General features: G+C 31.1%; 2 protein-coding genes across 2 annotated transcripts; one reads left to right on the top strand and one right to left on the bottom strand.

Annotated features, from left to right (window-relative positions):
• Positions 1 to 5,254: 5,254 nt before the first annotated feature.
• LOC114187561 (disease resistance protein RPM1-like) lies at positions 5,255 to 15,433 on the bottom strand. The gene is made up of 3 exons (XM_028075839.1): positions 12,537 to 15,433; positions 5,706 to 5,761; positions 5,255 to 5,425 (listed from the first exon to the last, which is right to left on the bottom strand). Exon 1 carries the CDS (start codon positions 15,344 to 15,346, stop codon positions 12,602 to 12,604), a length of 2,745 nt encoding a protein of 914 aa, XP_027931640.1. The 5' UTR covers positions 15,347 to 15,433; the 3' UTR covers positions 5,255 to 5,425; positions 5,706 to 5,761; positions 12,537 to 12,601.
• LOC114188489 lies at positions 8,275 to 11,441 on the top strand. Its single transcript, XM_028077061.1, has 6 exons — positions 8,275 to 8,671; positions 8,761 to 9,924; positions 10,046 to 10,117; positions 10,166 to 10,243; positions 10,355 to 11,361; positions 11,406 to 11,441. Exons 1-6 carry the CDS (start codon positions 8,275 to 8,277, stop codon positions 11,439 to 11,441), a joined length of 2,754 nt encoding a protein of 917 aa, XP_027932862.1.
• Positions 15,434 to 16,687: the final 1,254 nt, after the last annotated feature.

The raw sequence follows: 16,687 nt of genomic DNA, 5'->3' as shown, positions 1-16,687 counted from the left end.
TTCTTCTGCTGTAAGCATCCGTCATTTCATTACATATTTAATTGTACTATTTATATTTGTTTTTATTCTAATTTTGTACGTTATTAACTTAAATAATCTAACACAGTTGCTTCTCCTCGAAGTTTCTAACAAAGTTCCTTCTCCTCGAAGATTCTAGGGCTTTTGTACACCACACTTTTATTTGACTTTTTGTAGAGATCCAACATAGTTGCTTCATCCAGAACACGTTTCACATCCATTAACGTATTCTTACAAGCCATTAACATTTCCACTCATCAGAGGTATGTACTTCATTTGTTTTATGTACAAATATAGTAGTCTTGTTGTACAGACGAAATGAAATGAGATTTGCAGTTCTGAAATTTCGTCTAAGTAATTATGGTTTGCTATAACTTTTTTCTACATTTCCTCTTTCGTGAATGCATAAGAAACCAGTATGTATTTGTAGATTTTCATTCTTTCCACATTACTGATTCAATTAATTGTTCACTGCTCAGTCCATCACGCCAACAATTTTTTTATTCACTTTCAAGTAATCTGCTTCATGCTTTATTTTCATCAGAATGCTTCTCTCTTAATTTTCCTTTTCTATGAAACCTGTGAATAAATCAATATGAATACTTAATTTCTTCTAACATCAATAGCTGTTTTTTGCAGGTTTCACCAATATATATTCTCATGACTTCTGTCAAAAGGTTCGTACTCCATGTTTGAAGAGTCCTTATTTGAATATATTCTACTTTTTTCTTTCTTCTACCATTTCAAAAATTGTCATATCCATGTTTTGATTAATCATTACACTTCTTTTACTCTCCTTTGACCAATCAAAAATAGATTATGATAAAGTGATTATTTGAACCTTTTTTTGGGATTTCTTTATTTTAGTTGTATGAATTACAATTTTGTCTTATTAGTTCCTTATTTCTCTATGTAAGTATAAATATGTCACGAATCTAATCCTGACTTTTTTACTTTTCATTTTTCAATATTGTTGTTGTGAGTTCAACATGTCTCTCTGTGAAGTTCCAAACCAAAGCCAGAGCGTAAGCGAAGTAAGTCCCCAGAAGGAAAATTGGAATATTATCGTTAGGGTCATTCATTCATGGTTTGTTCCTGATTTCACTAAACAGAGGTGTCCTTTTTCCATGGAGTTCGTTATTCAAGACAAAGAGGTTATTATTCATGTTATTCTTTAAATTCTTCCATTACACCTACTTTCGTTTACAAATTTGAATGAATCAAATATTTGTATGTTAAACATATTTATAGTTAAATTTATATATGTTCTTTTGATCTATTTCAGGGTTCTAAAATACATGCTTCAATTAGATGTACTTTAATTTACAATTTCAGAATGAGATTTCTGAAGGCCATGTTTATGCCATACAAAATTTCAGTGTTGCTCTGAATTCTGGAATATATAGAACAACACATCACCCTTATAAGATAAATTTCTAGTTTGGTACAAAAGTTTCTTTGCTTAATGTTAATTTGGTTCCTGATATGAAACCACAATACACACCTTTGTCGTTATTGACAACCACTGCATTTGATACTGATTATTTAGTTGGTAAGTTAATATTTTTAGTTCCAATACTATTCATATTTTTATTAATAAACATTTATTGTTAAAGTATATGATTTAACATTTTACTGGTCGGAGTGGGGACTGAAAGAGAATTGCAAGTTGATGGAAAGACAACAAAATTAAATGTCATAGCAATAGAAGCTGATGGGTATTCTATATCTATACTATACTACATTCCTTTTATATTTCTGTTAAAATAACGATTTGACATAACATTTTTGTAATTTTTAGGTTTCGAATAGAATGTACTTTGTTTGGTATTTATGTGGATGAACTGAATGTATTTCTTTCAAGTGGAGAAGTACAAAATGCTGCTGTAAGTATAGAATTTGCGAAAGTCAAAACTTTTCAAGGTAAAATTTTGTTATTACTTTTACAAAGTACTTTGAACTACTTATTCCATGTAACTCTCACATACACTATATTTTTAAATATAGATAAGGTTCAAGTTCAAAATTGTAAGTTCTGCACCCGTATTAAGTATAATGTTAACTTCAAGGAAGCATCTGAACTGAAATCAAGGTAATATTCAAATTGTTCTTCAGTTTATTCAAACTTTATAATCCATTTTGGTAACTATATTTTGGTTACTTTATAATGCAAATTATCCTTCATTTCCTTAACTTGATATTTCAGATGTACATACATTCAATAATAGATTTATTGTTTATGAGAACAACTATATTTTCTTTTGCACAGAATGTTTGAGAACAATGAATCTCCCTCTCAAGGATTAACGCAACTTTCTCAGACTTCCAAAAATATTGTGGAAGAGAACTTTTTAACACTTACACCTAGGACCACCATTCAAGGTCTAAAAGATCGTAAAGAGGTTAGAATAAATTTTTTTATTTTTGTGCAAATTTTGTTGTTCACAATAATCTTTTTTATATTGAAAGGTCACCACTTACATATTGTTTGGAACAATTAAGCATATCTTGGTTGGCGATGACTGGTGGTATACTGCTTGTGTGTGCAACAAAGTTGTTTATCCAGATTCCAAGATGTTCTTTTGTGAGAAGTGTAACAAGCATGTTATAAAAGTCTTTCCAAGGTTAACTCATTGTTTATTAATGTTTATTAACTCATTGTTAATACTTTTATTAATGTTATCAATTTTGAACATGTACTATAGGATTTATCAGTCCGATTTACTAAAGAAACAATTGAGTCTGGATCCCAATCACCTGAACTAATCCAAGATAATCCAACCAATGATGATGCTAACAGTTCACATAAGAGAGAATCTGGAAAGAAGACTGCATCACTTGAATCCATCGAAGAAGACAATGTTCCATTGAAGCTTTTAAAAAGAAATATTAAGAAGGAAAAAGCAGTGAATTGAGATCTGATTTTAGTTATTCTATTTCAAGACAATTTTTTTTATGCCTTTCATTTTGGGACTGTAATATGTCTACGCATCGTTTTGTCTTTAATTTCATCTGAATTACAACTTCTATGTTCAATTTCATCTTTAATTTCATATGAACTACAACTTTTATGTTCAATTTCATGATAACTATATTATGCGCTTTTGAGTTACATTATTTAGAATTTTATTTTTTTCATACGCTGGTCCAGAAGATATTGTTGACATTTTTCAATTTTTGTCAACAAATATGATTGCCAGCTACATAAAAACTTATGAAAATTGATGTTATTTTGTAGCATGATGTAATTAAAGTCGTAAATAACATCTTTTATGAAAAAGATATTTTGTGTATACTTGTGTGACTCATAAATAAGATATATCTATTTTTACTGATAACAGAATTTATAAATGTTTATTTTTCATAATAATTACTTTTCATAAATAAGATAAATATGGCAAAGCAATTATCTGTTGACAGATTTTAAGTTGTCACAACACAATTGGATGCCATATACAATTTTTAGTCACTTATCTTCTGTTAATTACTAACTTATTAAATATTGTACATTATAATTGAGATATATTTATACAAAAAATACGAATGAAATATTATATTTTTACGTATAATATTATTACTAACTTAGAATATTTTTACTTTATTATATTATCAAGATTTTATGTTATATATAAATATCTAAATATCTAAACTTCAGAAGTTGATTTTTGGAAAATTGTTATTGTTATATATTACATATATTATATTATGATATTGTGTAGCATAATAGAATAATTTAATATATCTTTAATAACGTTATATCTTTTTAATGTTTTATTCTTTTATTATCGTCTTCCCGTTTTCCAATGCAGTAATAATTACATTACTGTTTAAGAATCTATTTGTAATCGTCCCGTCTTTTCATGTGTCATTTATCTTCTATAAATAAATATTCATCTTCATTCTACCATGAAGATCAAACTTCAAGATCAGTTCAATCATATTCTACATTCTTCCAACTTTTACTCTACTATCTCTTTCAAAGTCCAAGCAAATGGAAAACAATTTCAATGAAGATGACGTTATTAATAGAATGAGTAGGTACCAGTTCTCTATTATTCACCTTCAGGACGAGGTAAGTTCTTCGTCAAATTTTTCAGACATATTTTCTTTTAGAAGATTTCTTCTAAAATTTTTATTTGTGTGACGGATTTCTTCTACTCTTTTACAATATCCTCATTTTAACCTTAACTAATCCATTTTTTGTTAAAAAAATTCTCTCTTTGGAGGCTGTTGGTTTTGTGGATCGTGCATTCACCATTCTTTATGATGACGATCTTGAGCGTCAATGGACTTTAAGAGATGAAGAAGGGAATAGACATGTGGTTACTTATAACAAGAATTTACAAAAACCAATGCTAATTGGAGGATGGACTAAATTAGGCACCTATATGAACTTCACGATTTCCACACTATTTATTTTGGATATGTCGGTGATTCTTGCTTCCACATCACTGTTTTTCCCAGTAAATGCAAATCTTTGTCTATTGCACGTTTTCTTAAAAGAATTGAGACAGATCAACCCCTTTTCAATGGACTGAAGTTGCATTTCTTCATATTTCTGAATCCAAACCAATGCAATGCTAGCCATCTGGTGAAATTCATTTCATATTTATTACTAAATGGATGTTTATTTCATATTTATATTTATGTTTCCAAATTATTTTAAACATTTAATCCATATACTAATTTCATTAATACTTTATGTATGTTTTAGGATTTGCCTGCTGATTTTGGCAATTATCTTCGTCAAGGAAGATTTAAATACATTTTTCCTTATGGACCGCGTAAAACAGTCAAGTGGAAACTACTGTTGAGAAATCATCCTAAAAAGTCTAGCAAAATTGGAAGTGGCTGGAAGGAATTTTGTACTGCTCATGGATTTCATCAAACTATTGACTTGGTGTTTGAAGTGGACCACATGAAAAGCAATCAGAATGTAAAAGTGCTAACATATTGTAATTTTTAATTTACAGTTAGTATAAATAGTTTTGTTTTTATTTCTGCTACTTATGTAGTTTTCAACCTAGAAGTTTTTTTATTTTCAGCAATGCATATGTATAGTTCTACCTTCTTATCAATGAAATCTCTTTGAAGCTTCTCTGAATTTCTCTGAAAGATGAAAAGTGATACATGTTATGGTATGATATTCATAAATAAAATTATTTTGTTCTATAATTCAAATGAAATATATATGATGGTATTGAAAGATGAAAAGTTCGACGATTGATGAAAAGTTATATGTTCTATAATCATATGTATGGATGTATGTTGCTTTAGTATGTGCATACACTGATTGTATGTTATCATTTTCACACATAATGAGGTTAAAATTGCAGATACTTCCTATGAAACAGTCCTCTTTGTTGTACTATATATAGTAGTGCATAAAAAAGACGTCTGATTGTACCTACATAAAAAACAAATGTTTTGTTAGTTGCAAGAACAAATCAAATCTGAAATAAGTGTTATATATATGAATGATTCTGATATATTAACACTCAGCACTACATGCTCTTTCTATTTTTAATGTTTGTCTACTGAAACAAGTGCTTTCTATTATAATTACAAATATTTTTGTTTCCACAATTGTGATTAGAGGTACAATCTACACCAAAAAGTTTAACAAAGACATTCACCAATATAGTAATAAAACAGTAAACACTTTTCCATCCATTGAGTCAACTTACCTTTCTTTTTGCTTCTTCCATTGTAACCTTTGAAACTATTCCATAACATTTTGGTACTGTAATGGAGCAAAACGATTGTAAAAATGCAAGGCTGAGAAGGAAACTGGTGCTACAACAAAGGTTCAATGCAAGAAGTAATCAACATTAATGTAAGTCATTAACATCTTACTTAAAGCATTTATCTTCTCTAATTCTTCATCAATAATTTTTTTTAAAATGATGCATTTATATGTTTGTATGTTTTTTTATGTTGCAGATGACAAAGAAAACTAAATTTGCAAACCATTCTTCTTAAAGTAAACAAATCTCATGATTTCTTTTTATATATATATATATATATATATATATATATATATATATATATTTGTAAATGTATGTTTTGGATTGTAACTTCACAACACAGATGCATAGTCAAACATCTTTGTTGTTTTAATCACAGATAAAGCAACTGTATCTCAAAGATCATTTCAGAAAAATATACACAGGAATCCATTACAACAGTTGGATATTAGTAAGTATTCTTTTTCTAAGCTATATCTTTACAGATTGTTGTTAAATGAATCAATGAAGTATTGTTGTTTATTTTTTTGATAACAATGCTTCTACAATAATCCTTTTCCAGATGTTGACAACAACAACAACAACCTTCAAAATATGAATTCAATATTTCACAGACAAATTGGTCAGTTTTGAAGTTTTTCCAGTACTTAATTTTAACATTGTTTTTGAATAATATTAATTCCGTCTCACTTTAAACTAACCTTCGTTTCAATGCAGTAACTGTCAACAATTTATCAAGTTGTTCAAGTACTTTAGTTGAACAACAAATCACTTCACAATCTGCAACTTCTACTTTAACATACAATAGTCCTTTCGATATATTTCTACATTCATCTTAATTTCTTATATACCTATTGTAATGAAATGAAACTGACAAATTTTAAATTTATATCAATGTTTTTGAATGACTACAGTTTTTAACAATAACAGTCAGAGAAATTATGGACAAAATAATTATAATTCCAGTGCAGGTAAGTACATTTGTATTCATATATAACAATATTCATACTCACAATACCAATGCAGGTAGGATAATTATTTTCTGTTGTTTTTCATAGGTGGCAGATCAGAGGTTGTAAATGATTCGCATTTTGTCTCTAAGAATAAAGTTGTCAAATATCCTTTTCAAGTCATACAATCACTTTAAAATAGATTCAAACTTGATGATGAAACAACAACACAACATAATTCTTCAGACACAGCAAATGATGATTCAGCAACGATAAGAGATGATGGTAATTCAGATATTCAACTTATTGATGTTAATATAAATTTCTTTGAAATCATTAATTAATTTTCATCTTACTAATATTGAAGCACATACTACAAGTACTACAACTACAAAAGAATTGTATTGCAAAGGAGAGTTACAAGGTACATAATCTCCAACACAATTGTATATAACTGCAGATTAAAATATATGCATTTTCATGCTAATGTTTTGTAATGATGTTCAGAACTGCTCAATATTGGAGAACCTTACTTGGAATGCCAATACTGTAAAGTTGAACTTTGGTATGAAGAAATAGCAGAAAAATGTAACACCTCAAAGGAAGTTGAATTCTCATTGTGTTGTCAAAAGGGAAAAGTCCAAATTCCACTATTAAAAAGACCACCTAATCTTCTTGAAGGTTTGTTAAATGGTGAAGACCAGAGAAGCAAATCACTTCTACAAAACATAAGAGTATACAATAGCATGTTTTCATTTACTTCAATTGGTGGTAAGATAGATAATTCAATGAACAATGGTTCTGCTCCATCACAATTTATTCTGAATGGACAGAACTATCACCGTATTGGCAGTTTATTGCCAGAGCATGGATCAAAGCCAAAGTTTGCACAGTTGTACATATATGATACCGAAAATGAAATGAGTAACAGAGTGAAGCATTTCAGGTCAATGAATATATGAACTAATTTGATTATATGAAATATTTAAATACATTTGTTGACATGTATTCTCTTTATTATTTTTTAGTTCAAACACCAAGGAATTTGTTATAAATGAATCATTGGTTGCTGATTTGATTGAAATGATTGACAATCACAATGTTCTTGCGAAATCTTTTAGAAGAGTAAGAGATTTGTCACTGAAACATGTGGAATCAGATTTCACGCTAAGACTATTTAGAGGCAGAAACAAAGACCCTAGAGTCTACAATACACCTTCATGTGATGAAATAGTTGCACTAATAGTTGGTGATTTTGGCAATATAGATGTAGGCAGAGATATAGTGGTAAAAAATGTTCTGGTGAATTAACCAGACTGCACGAAACTCACACAGTTTTCATTCCATTACAATATCCTCTCATGTTTCCATATGGAGAAGATGGTTATCAAGAGGATATCCCAATAAGAGAATCTCATTCAAAAACAAAATCCAGGGTAAGAATTAGAATTTCTTTGCGAGAATTTATTGCCTTTAGAATACAACAAAGAGCTGTAGAAGCAGGAAATATTGTGAATGCATGCAGATTGTTCCAACTGTTTCTGGTCGATTGCTATACAATGGTTGAAGCCCAAAGGTTGTCATTCATCAGAGCTAATCAGAAGTTAATTCGTTGTGATATTCTTAATGGATTACAAGAAGCTGTTAACAGAGGAGAAACATATCCTTCTTTAATTGGAAGACGTATTGTCTTGCCTGCTTCATTCACTGGTGGTACTAGATACATGTTCAACAATTGTCAAGATGCTATGGCAATTTGTAAAAAATTTGGATATCCTGATTTGTTCATTACTATAACATGCAATGTGAATTGGAGTGAAATAAGAGAATTTGTCTTAGCAAAAGGCTTATCAGCTTCGGATAGACCTGATATTGTATGTAGAGTGTTCAAAATGAAGCTGGATGAAATGATGACATATTTTAAGAAAAAGGACTTCTTTGGAAAAAGCACTGCAGGTATGTTATATATGAAGTAATATACATTATATAAATTTTTATTAAATTAAATTCTGACAACTATATTTATTATTTATTTATATATGCAGGAATGTACATAGTAGAATTCCAAAAAAGAGGTTTACCTCATGCACATATACTTTTATGGTTGGATGGAGAAAGCAAATTGAAGAATTCAACTAATATTGATAAAGTAATATCAGCTGAATTGCCAAATGCTGATTTGTACCCCAAATTGGAAAAAATGGTCTCAAGTTACATGATTCATGGACCATGCGGACCTGCAAGACATAATTCACCTTGGATGAAGGAAGGAAGATGTTCTAAATTTTATCCAAAAAAATTCACATCTTCGACTTCAATTGATGAAGAGGGATATCCATGTTATAGAAGACTTGATAATGGTAGATTTGTTGAGAAGAATGGAATTAAGCTGGACAATAGAAGTGTTGTTCCTTACAATCCACCACTTCTAATGAGGTATCAAGCACACGTCAATACAGAGTATTGCAACAAGACCAATTCAATAAAATATTTGTTCAAATATGTGAACAAAGGTCCTGACAGAGCTACTCTTAAAATAAGCAACAACTCTGCACAGTCTAAAAAATCAACCATTATTGATGAGATCAAAAGGTATTACGGTTGTAGGTATCTATCACCATGTGAAACTGCTTGGAGAATATTTGCTTTTGACATCCATCACAGATGGCCTCCTGTTCAGAGATTGACATTTCATCTTCCTGGCCAACAATCAGCTTTGTTTAAAGATGATGATGATATTAATGTGGTCTTCAACAGATACGAAAATGCTAACACAATGTTTCTAGCTTGGTTTGAGGCTAACAAAGTTTATGAGGAAGGAAAAGAATTGACTTATTCAGAATTTCCAAGCAATTTTGTGTGGTTTGCCAAAGAAAAAGAATGGAAACCAAGGAAGAAAGGCTACAACATTGGTAGACTTACTTATATTCCTCCTGGGTCTGGAGAACTTTATTATTTGAGGATATTATTGACCATTCAAAAAGGTTGTATTGATTATGAAAGCATTAAGACAATTGATGGAAAGTATTATGAAACATACCAAGAAGCTTGCTATGTTTTGGGATTGTTGGCTGACGACAAAGAATATAGTGATGCAATCAAAGAAGCAAGTGAATTTGCTTCTGGGTATCAACTTAGAAGATTATTTGTTACTTTGTTGTCGATGAATACAATTTCTAAACTAGATATAGTTTGGAATTCTACTTGGAGTATCTTATGTGATGGAATTTTGTACCAAAAAGAAAGGAGATGAACTTACCAGGTATTTATATATATTTTTTTTAATTTTCTATACATATATATTTTAATTGTATTATTTACTTATTGCAGGTCTTCAAATTCAGACTACTGAATTACAAAAACTATGTCTGCTGGAAATAGAGGAAATGCTAATGTCAAATGGTAGAAGTTTGAAAGATTATCCTTCATTACCTTAACTTGATCTTTCAGATGTACATACATTCAATAATAGATTTATTGTTGATGAGCTGCAATATAATAAACAAGACATGGCGAAAGAACATGACAGTTTGTTTAAAGCACTGAATGATGAACAAATTCATGTATATCAGGATATCATGATAGCAGTTCTTTCAAAGAAGGGATGATTCTTTTTCTTATATGGCTATGGTGGTACAGGTAAGACTTTTATGTGGAAGACATTGTCGGCTGGTCTAAGAAGCAAGGGCATGATTGTTTTGAACGTAGCATCCAGTGGAATTGCTTCTTTATTACTTCCTGGTGGAAAAACAACACACTCTACCTTTTGCATCCCACTGTTAATTAATGATGAATCAATTTGCAACATAGCACAAGGTAGTCTTAGAGCAAAACTTCTTATGGCAACCAGTTTGATTATCTGGGATGAAGCACCAATGATGAATAGAATGTGCTTTGAGGCATTTGATAGAACACTAAGAGATATTATGCGAAATGTTGATGATGCCAATAAAGACAAACCATTTGGTGGCAAAGCAGTTGTGTTGGGAGGTGACTTTAGACAAATTCTACCAGTTATCAAAAAAGGATCTAGGTTTGATATCATAAAATCAGCAATCAACTATTCAGAGTTATGGAATTGTTGTAAAGTGCTAAAGTTATCCAAGAACATGAGATTAAGTACTACATCAAATACTGAAACAACCAATGATATTCAAGAATTTGCTGATTGGATATTGAAGATTGGAGACGGAAAAATGGATCTAAATGATAATGGTGAGTGCATGGTTGAAATTCCAGAACAGATCCTGATTACAAACTCAGATTTACCTTTATTGGCATTGGTTGAATTTGTCTATCCTCAATTTGTGGTTAACATGTTGAAGCCTAATTATTTTGATGATGGAGCAATTTTATGCCCAACAAATGATTCTGTAGAGCAAGTAAATGATTTCATGTTGTCTTTAATCGGTGGTGAAGAGGTGACATATTTAAGTTCAGATACACCTTGCCAATTTGATGAACAAGATGAAGTGCAATCTGAATGGTTTACATCTGAATTTTTAAATGATATCAAATGTTCAGGGATACCAAATCATAAACTGAAGTTGAAAACAGGTGTTCCAATTATGCTCTTGAGAAACATTGATCAAGCGAAAGGTCTATGCAATGGCACAAGATTGCAAGTCAACCATTTAGGCAAGAATGTAATCTCTGCAATTGTAATTACTGGAAAAAACATTGGTGACAGGATTTTTATACCAAGAATGGATTTAATGCCATCTGATTCACGGTTGCATTTCAAATTTCAAAGAAGACAGTTTCCGATATCATTATGCTTTGCAATGACAATTAACAAAAGTCAAGGACAAACACTTTCTAGAGTCAGCCTTTATCTTCCACAACCTGTATTCATACATGGCCAACTATATGTTGTTATTTCTAGAGTCAAAACCAAAAGAGGATTGAAAATACTTATATTGGATGAAGATGGAAAGGTAACAAACACAACTAAAAACGTTGTGTACAAAGAAATTTTTGAAACTCTTTGAAAAAAAGTAAATTATAGGTATGTCATTTCTAATTTTTTTTTTTCATTTCAAAGCTGTTATAAATATATATCAACTTATTTATATTATGCTCTGCCATGCAGGAAAATCATGGTACAGAAAAGGTTGAACAAAGAAATCGTTATGTACAAAAGGAATTTGTGTACAAAAGGAATTTATGAACTTGAATACCAAAGGAGACATTCTAGGTATGTAATTTATTCTGTTTTTTATTCTTATATTAACAAAGTAGTGTATTAGTCATATTTTTGTTGTTGGTGGTTGATGATAATATTCAATGAAATCAAATATTAACTTGACATACCACTTTAATTATATTCTAAATTGATCTATTCTATTGATACACTTCAACCTCTTTTTAAAACATTAGATTCTCATCATATAAATTATTAAATATCCAAAAACCCATTATTATTACCACAATTATTACATGTAAAAAAAACCCTTGCATTGCAGGGGTAGAAGGACTAGTGAAATTAGACAAATGAAAATAAGTTAACAGACAGAAGAACTATCTGCAAAGTGCTTTTCTAGAGAAATCATATGTGTAGGATCAATCCAGATTGACCTATTATTTCTATATTACTTCAAAGAAACATTCTGATTTCTAGTTTTATAATAACGAGTCTGACATGAATAATACTGGAAACAGCTCCTTAAATTTTCAGTTAACAAGAATTTAGGATTGCACGAAATAGAAGTAAAAAGGTAAAATTAGGGATTAGAAAACGGTTGCATTTTGAATTATGGAAAGGAATTAGTCCATACATATCCTCGTGCAAAGCTTTAAATAAGAAAAAGAAAACGCACACCTTATTTATTTCCAAAGTTCTGTACTAGAGACTTGCGTTGATCTGTGCTTGAGTTTTGTGCTCTTCTATTGGAGGATCCATTGCTGTTGTTCTGCAATGGGAAGAATACTCAGCTCAAATTCAGTTGGCATAGACGTGATTTGGACAAGTTTCAGATTCTTCAAGTGTTGAATGCCAACGGGTACTGTTTTGAGTTTACGGAGGCGTTTTAACCACAAATATTCCAAAGAATGTAGTGCTCCACTGTCAATAAGGATGGAATTCAGGTTAAGCAAATAATCCAGATGCATTTTCTTTAGTCTCTGAAACCCTCCACATTGAAAATGCAAAGTTTCACCTTTAAAACCGAAGCATAAGTGGAGGATCAACAACCTAGGCATATCTTTTAGTGATTGCAACTCATCATTAGTTAAGACAGTGCGCCTCAAGTTCAATTTCACAAGATTTTGGAGTTGGGGAATCCAATTTGGTAATCCTTTTAACTTAATGTCAAGGAAAAGCTTTCTAAGTCTAGATAAAGGTGATGTAATGTTCAAATCAATCACATCGCTGATATAATAATCTGCTGCTTCAATATGTAATGCCTCCAACTGTTGCATCTCATTTATTGCAGAACACAGAGTCTTCTCGTCATCTTTACCAATATGCTTCACCCTCAGAACCCTTAACTGCTTTAACTTTCCTACCTCTCTAATGGCCTCTCCAAGATCAGTTGTAGATACTATAGGTATCTTTTGTAGGGATTTCAGGCGTCCAATATACATCCATTCAATTTCTGTTACTTCGTCAGCAAGAAAATGACGTAACTTTCTAAGGTTGTAAACGCCCGTTGGAATATAACGAACATTTGTGTCTCGTATATCCAAGGTCTCCAAGTTATGGAGCTTACCAATGGATGGAAGACTCATTGCCCCAGTTCTCCTCAAGCTTAAATACCTCAAGTGGATTAAATGCTCAAAATTTTCAGGAACACAAGATATATAAGCACCTTCAAAGTCAAGTACCTTCAATGACCTGTAATTTGCAAGGATTTTCCTTACCATGTCCTCAGTCCATACTGATGATGATATGATTTTTCTTACAAAGTCCTCCTCAGTCAATGTCGTACGCCTTTCTTCAATGAAAAGAATTGACTGAATGAGTGAGCTTTCAACACTTGCAATTAAATCATCCTCTGCAGTAATTATCAGACGTCGAACAATCCCACTTGACACACATTCATCATTTCTACCAATATACCCACAAAACCCACTATCCTTCGCTTTTCTGAGGATCATCTCATGTATTAAGTCATGTACACGACATCTTTTAACTTTCCCATCAATGCTAGATGAAGATACTTGCACCAAATTTCTACGGATCAACCCTAATAAATCTTCTTCTGCAACTTCTTCTAATGTTTTTCCGATTTCATGTCTGACAAATCCTTCAGCCATCCACTGCCTAATCACTCTATCTGATTCAATTTCGCAATCTTCCGGGTACATTCCGAAGTACAATAAACATGACCTCAGATGCATGGGCAAATCATGATAACTTAAGCCTAATATTTTTGTTATATTGTTTAATTCTGAATTCCTCTCCAACTCTAAACTTAGATTTTGATTGAACAGTTTCCATTCATGTGGGCTTTCATCTTTCTGGGACAAGACTCCACCAATGGCCACAATTGCTAGAGGTAAACCTTTACACTTCCTAACAATTTCAAGAGATATGTCTTTGAGTTCTTCTGGACAGCCTCCGGAAGAACCATACATAAATGCCTTCCTACAGAACAATCTGAAAGATTCATCTTCACTCAAAGGTTCTTCTAGCTTATGCACTTCAATAAAAGAAGATTTCTTACAGACCACCGCAACCTTCTCGTACCTTGTTGTGATTATTATTCTACTTTTATTGTTATCATCAATTAAAGCAGATTCAATCTCATCCCAAAATTTTTCATTCCATACGTCATCAAACAAGACAACATACCTCTTCTCGTGCAAACGATCTCTTACTTCCTCTATCAAAGAGCTTCGGCCCATCTTAGAAACATTCTGTGGAGGATCTTCTTTTCTTTCCTTGCAAAGTTTCTGAATCATATCCCTCAACAATTCTTCAACACTGTAGGACTGAGAGACTGTGATCAATGCATGGCACTCAAAGTCGTTATGGACCTTGTCAAAAACTTGCTTGGCAAGAGTGGTTTTTCCAACTCCTGGAATGCCTATGACAGAAATCACAGTGCGTCCATTTCGTCCCTCTCTCAACCAATTTGTCAATATAGTTCTAGGACCATCAAGCCCCACAACCTCATCTTCCTTAACAAAGAGAGGATCCATTCGAAGTTTGTCCCAATTGACGTTTTCATTTCCTCTAGAATTGCTTGGCCTTGGGTCTAAAGGAAAATGGGTTTCAAAACCATCTCTTGCAGCACTAGCAAGTGATTTGACATCTCGAATCTTGTGTGCTATTTGAAGGCGAGAGATTTGAGTTTTGATGAACTCAACAGCCTCGCAGAGTAAAGCCACACATCGAGGATCTTCTTGAGGTTGGTTTTCTTCAATTAACACATACTCATCGATGACATCTTCCATGCGAAAGGTTGCTTCTCTCAGCTTCATCAACCTTTTACTCATTCTATCGCGCCTATTGCTATCTTCTTCAGCTTCAACCACTTCATCTGTCTCATTGATGAAATACTGAAAGCTTTCAAGTTCATCTTTAAGCTCTGCAACTTCTTTTGGTAGATCTCTCATCATATTGACAGCTTCCAAAAGCTTTGGAAACACATGCTGACGAGCCAAGGACAAAGCGGTTTCTGCCATTTTAGTAGCTCTCTCTTGCTCTGTGGAGGTGGTGAGTGCAAAACTTCATGTTCTTGAACCTCAAATATAGGGAATAAGTCTAGCTAGAAAAGCCATACATAGTTTATGCAATATTAAGCATATAATTGAAGAAAAAAAAATTGTTAGAATTAAGTGTAAGAAAAATAGTCATCGCTAACTTGTCTTGGTACCGTATTTCGTGTTCACACAAATTTAGGGCAATGTCCATTTGAAGAAGAAGACTTTGACCTTTTTAAATTCTTTCTTAAATGTTTTGCCAGCATGTTGTGATTTTCTTTATTTCCTTTTATTTTGTCGTACAACATCTAATATTGAAAATGTGATTAAACAATGTTAGTTGTATGTGTCAATCTTAGTTGTACAAAGAAAAAAATAATAGAAAAGCCGTGTTATTGAAATTGTTTGTCTTGTCTTAATACTTCTATAAACCAGTATTCTCCTTCAAGAGTGTGTATGTGGGGCTTCAACTAATAAATGTATGTAGTGGCACCAGATCTGAGCCATAAAAAATAACCCGACGCAATCCTAATCCAGTTGTTTGAAAAATAAAAACTAACCACTGTTCTCTTTCAACTAATAAATGTACGTAATGGTACCAGATCTGAACCATATAAAAAATAATAGAAAAGTTATTCACGTTGTTTGTCTTAATATCAGTTTGTTTATTCATTTGACTTTAAAAGCTAATACTTCTTTAAACCACAATTCTCTGTAGACAATCCTAATCCAGATGTTTGAAAATTAAAAACTAGTCCTTGCAGCGGTGTCTTAAAATAATATATTCAGAAACGGAACACGATACAAACAATGAATATATATATGAATATATTTGTAATATTAAAAAGATAACCAAAGAGGAAGAGAATAAAAAAATATCATAATTTTCTTATCTTTCACATTTTATTATTTTTTATTATATTTAATTGTATGTTTTATGTTTTAATATTTATTAAAATTAAATATAAAAATTTGAAAATCATCTTAATTTAATTTCTCATAAATTTTCATTATATACATGCACATAATTAATCCCCATGATTTAAGTTTTGTAAATTTTCATTATATCACTACAATAAAACCATTAAATAGCAACCAAATTTAAAAATAAAAAATAATTAATCATTATATTAACTATTGACTATGTAGAGACTATTTTATAAACTAAAAATTATTAAAATTTAAAATATTCTCTATTATTAGTAAAAATTATAAATTGATGTAAGAAATAAAATTAAAATTGGTCTCTATCATTAATTAGGTTTTACACTATTATTGAATAATAGTAACTGATGTAAAAACCGATTTATTAATAATAGTGTT

This window comes from Vigna unguiculata, chromosome 6 (assembly GCF_004118075.2).
Source record: "Vigna unguiculata cultivar IT97K-499-35 chromosome 6, ASM411807v1, whole genome shotgun sequence".
NCBI lineage: Eukaryota > Viridiplantae > Streptophyta > Magnoliopsida > Fabales > Fabaceae > Vigna > Vigna unguiculata.
Note: the sequence above shows the minus strand (reverse complement) of the source record. Positions and strands in the feature narration are given on the sequence as shown.

Excerpts from the sequence above, each read along its gene's own strand:
- LOC114187561 (XM_028075839.1), bottom strand. The coding sequence starts at position 15,346 with ATGGCAGAAACCGCTTTGTCCTTGGCTCGTCAGCATGTGTTTCCAAAG.
- LOC114188489 (XM_028077061.1), top strand. The coding sequence starts at position 8,275 with ATGGTTGAAGCCCAAAGGTTGTCATTCATCAGAGCTAATCAGAAGTTA. Across the intron at positions 10,244-10,354 it reads CATGGCGAAAGAACATGACA|GTAAGACTTTTATGTGGAAG; the intron begins GTTTGTTTAAAG and ends ATGGTGGTACAG. Across the intron at positions 11,362-11,405 it reads TCAACCATTTAGGCAAGAAT|GATTTTTATACCAAGAATGG; the intron begins GTAATCTCTGCA and ends CATTGGTGACAG.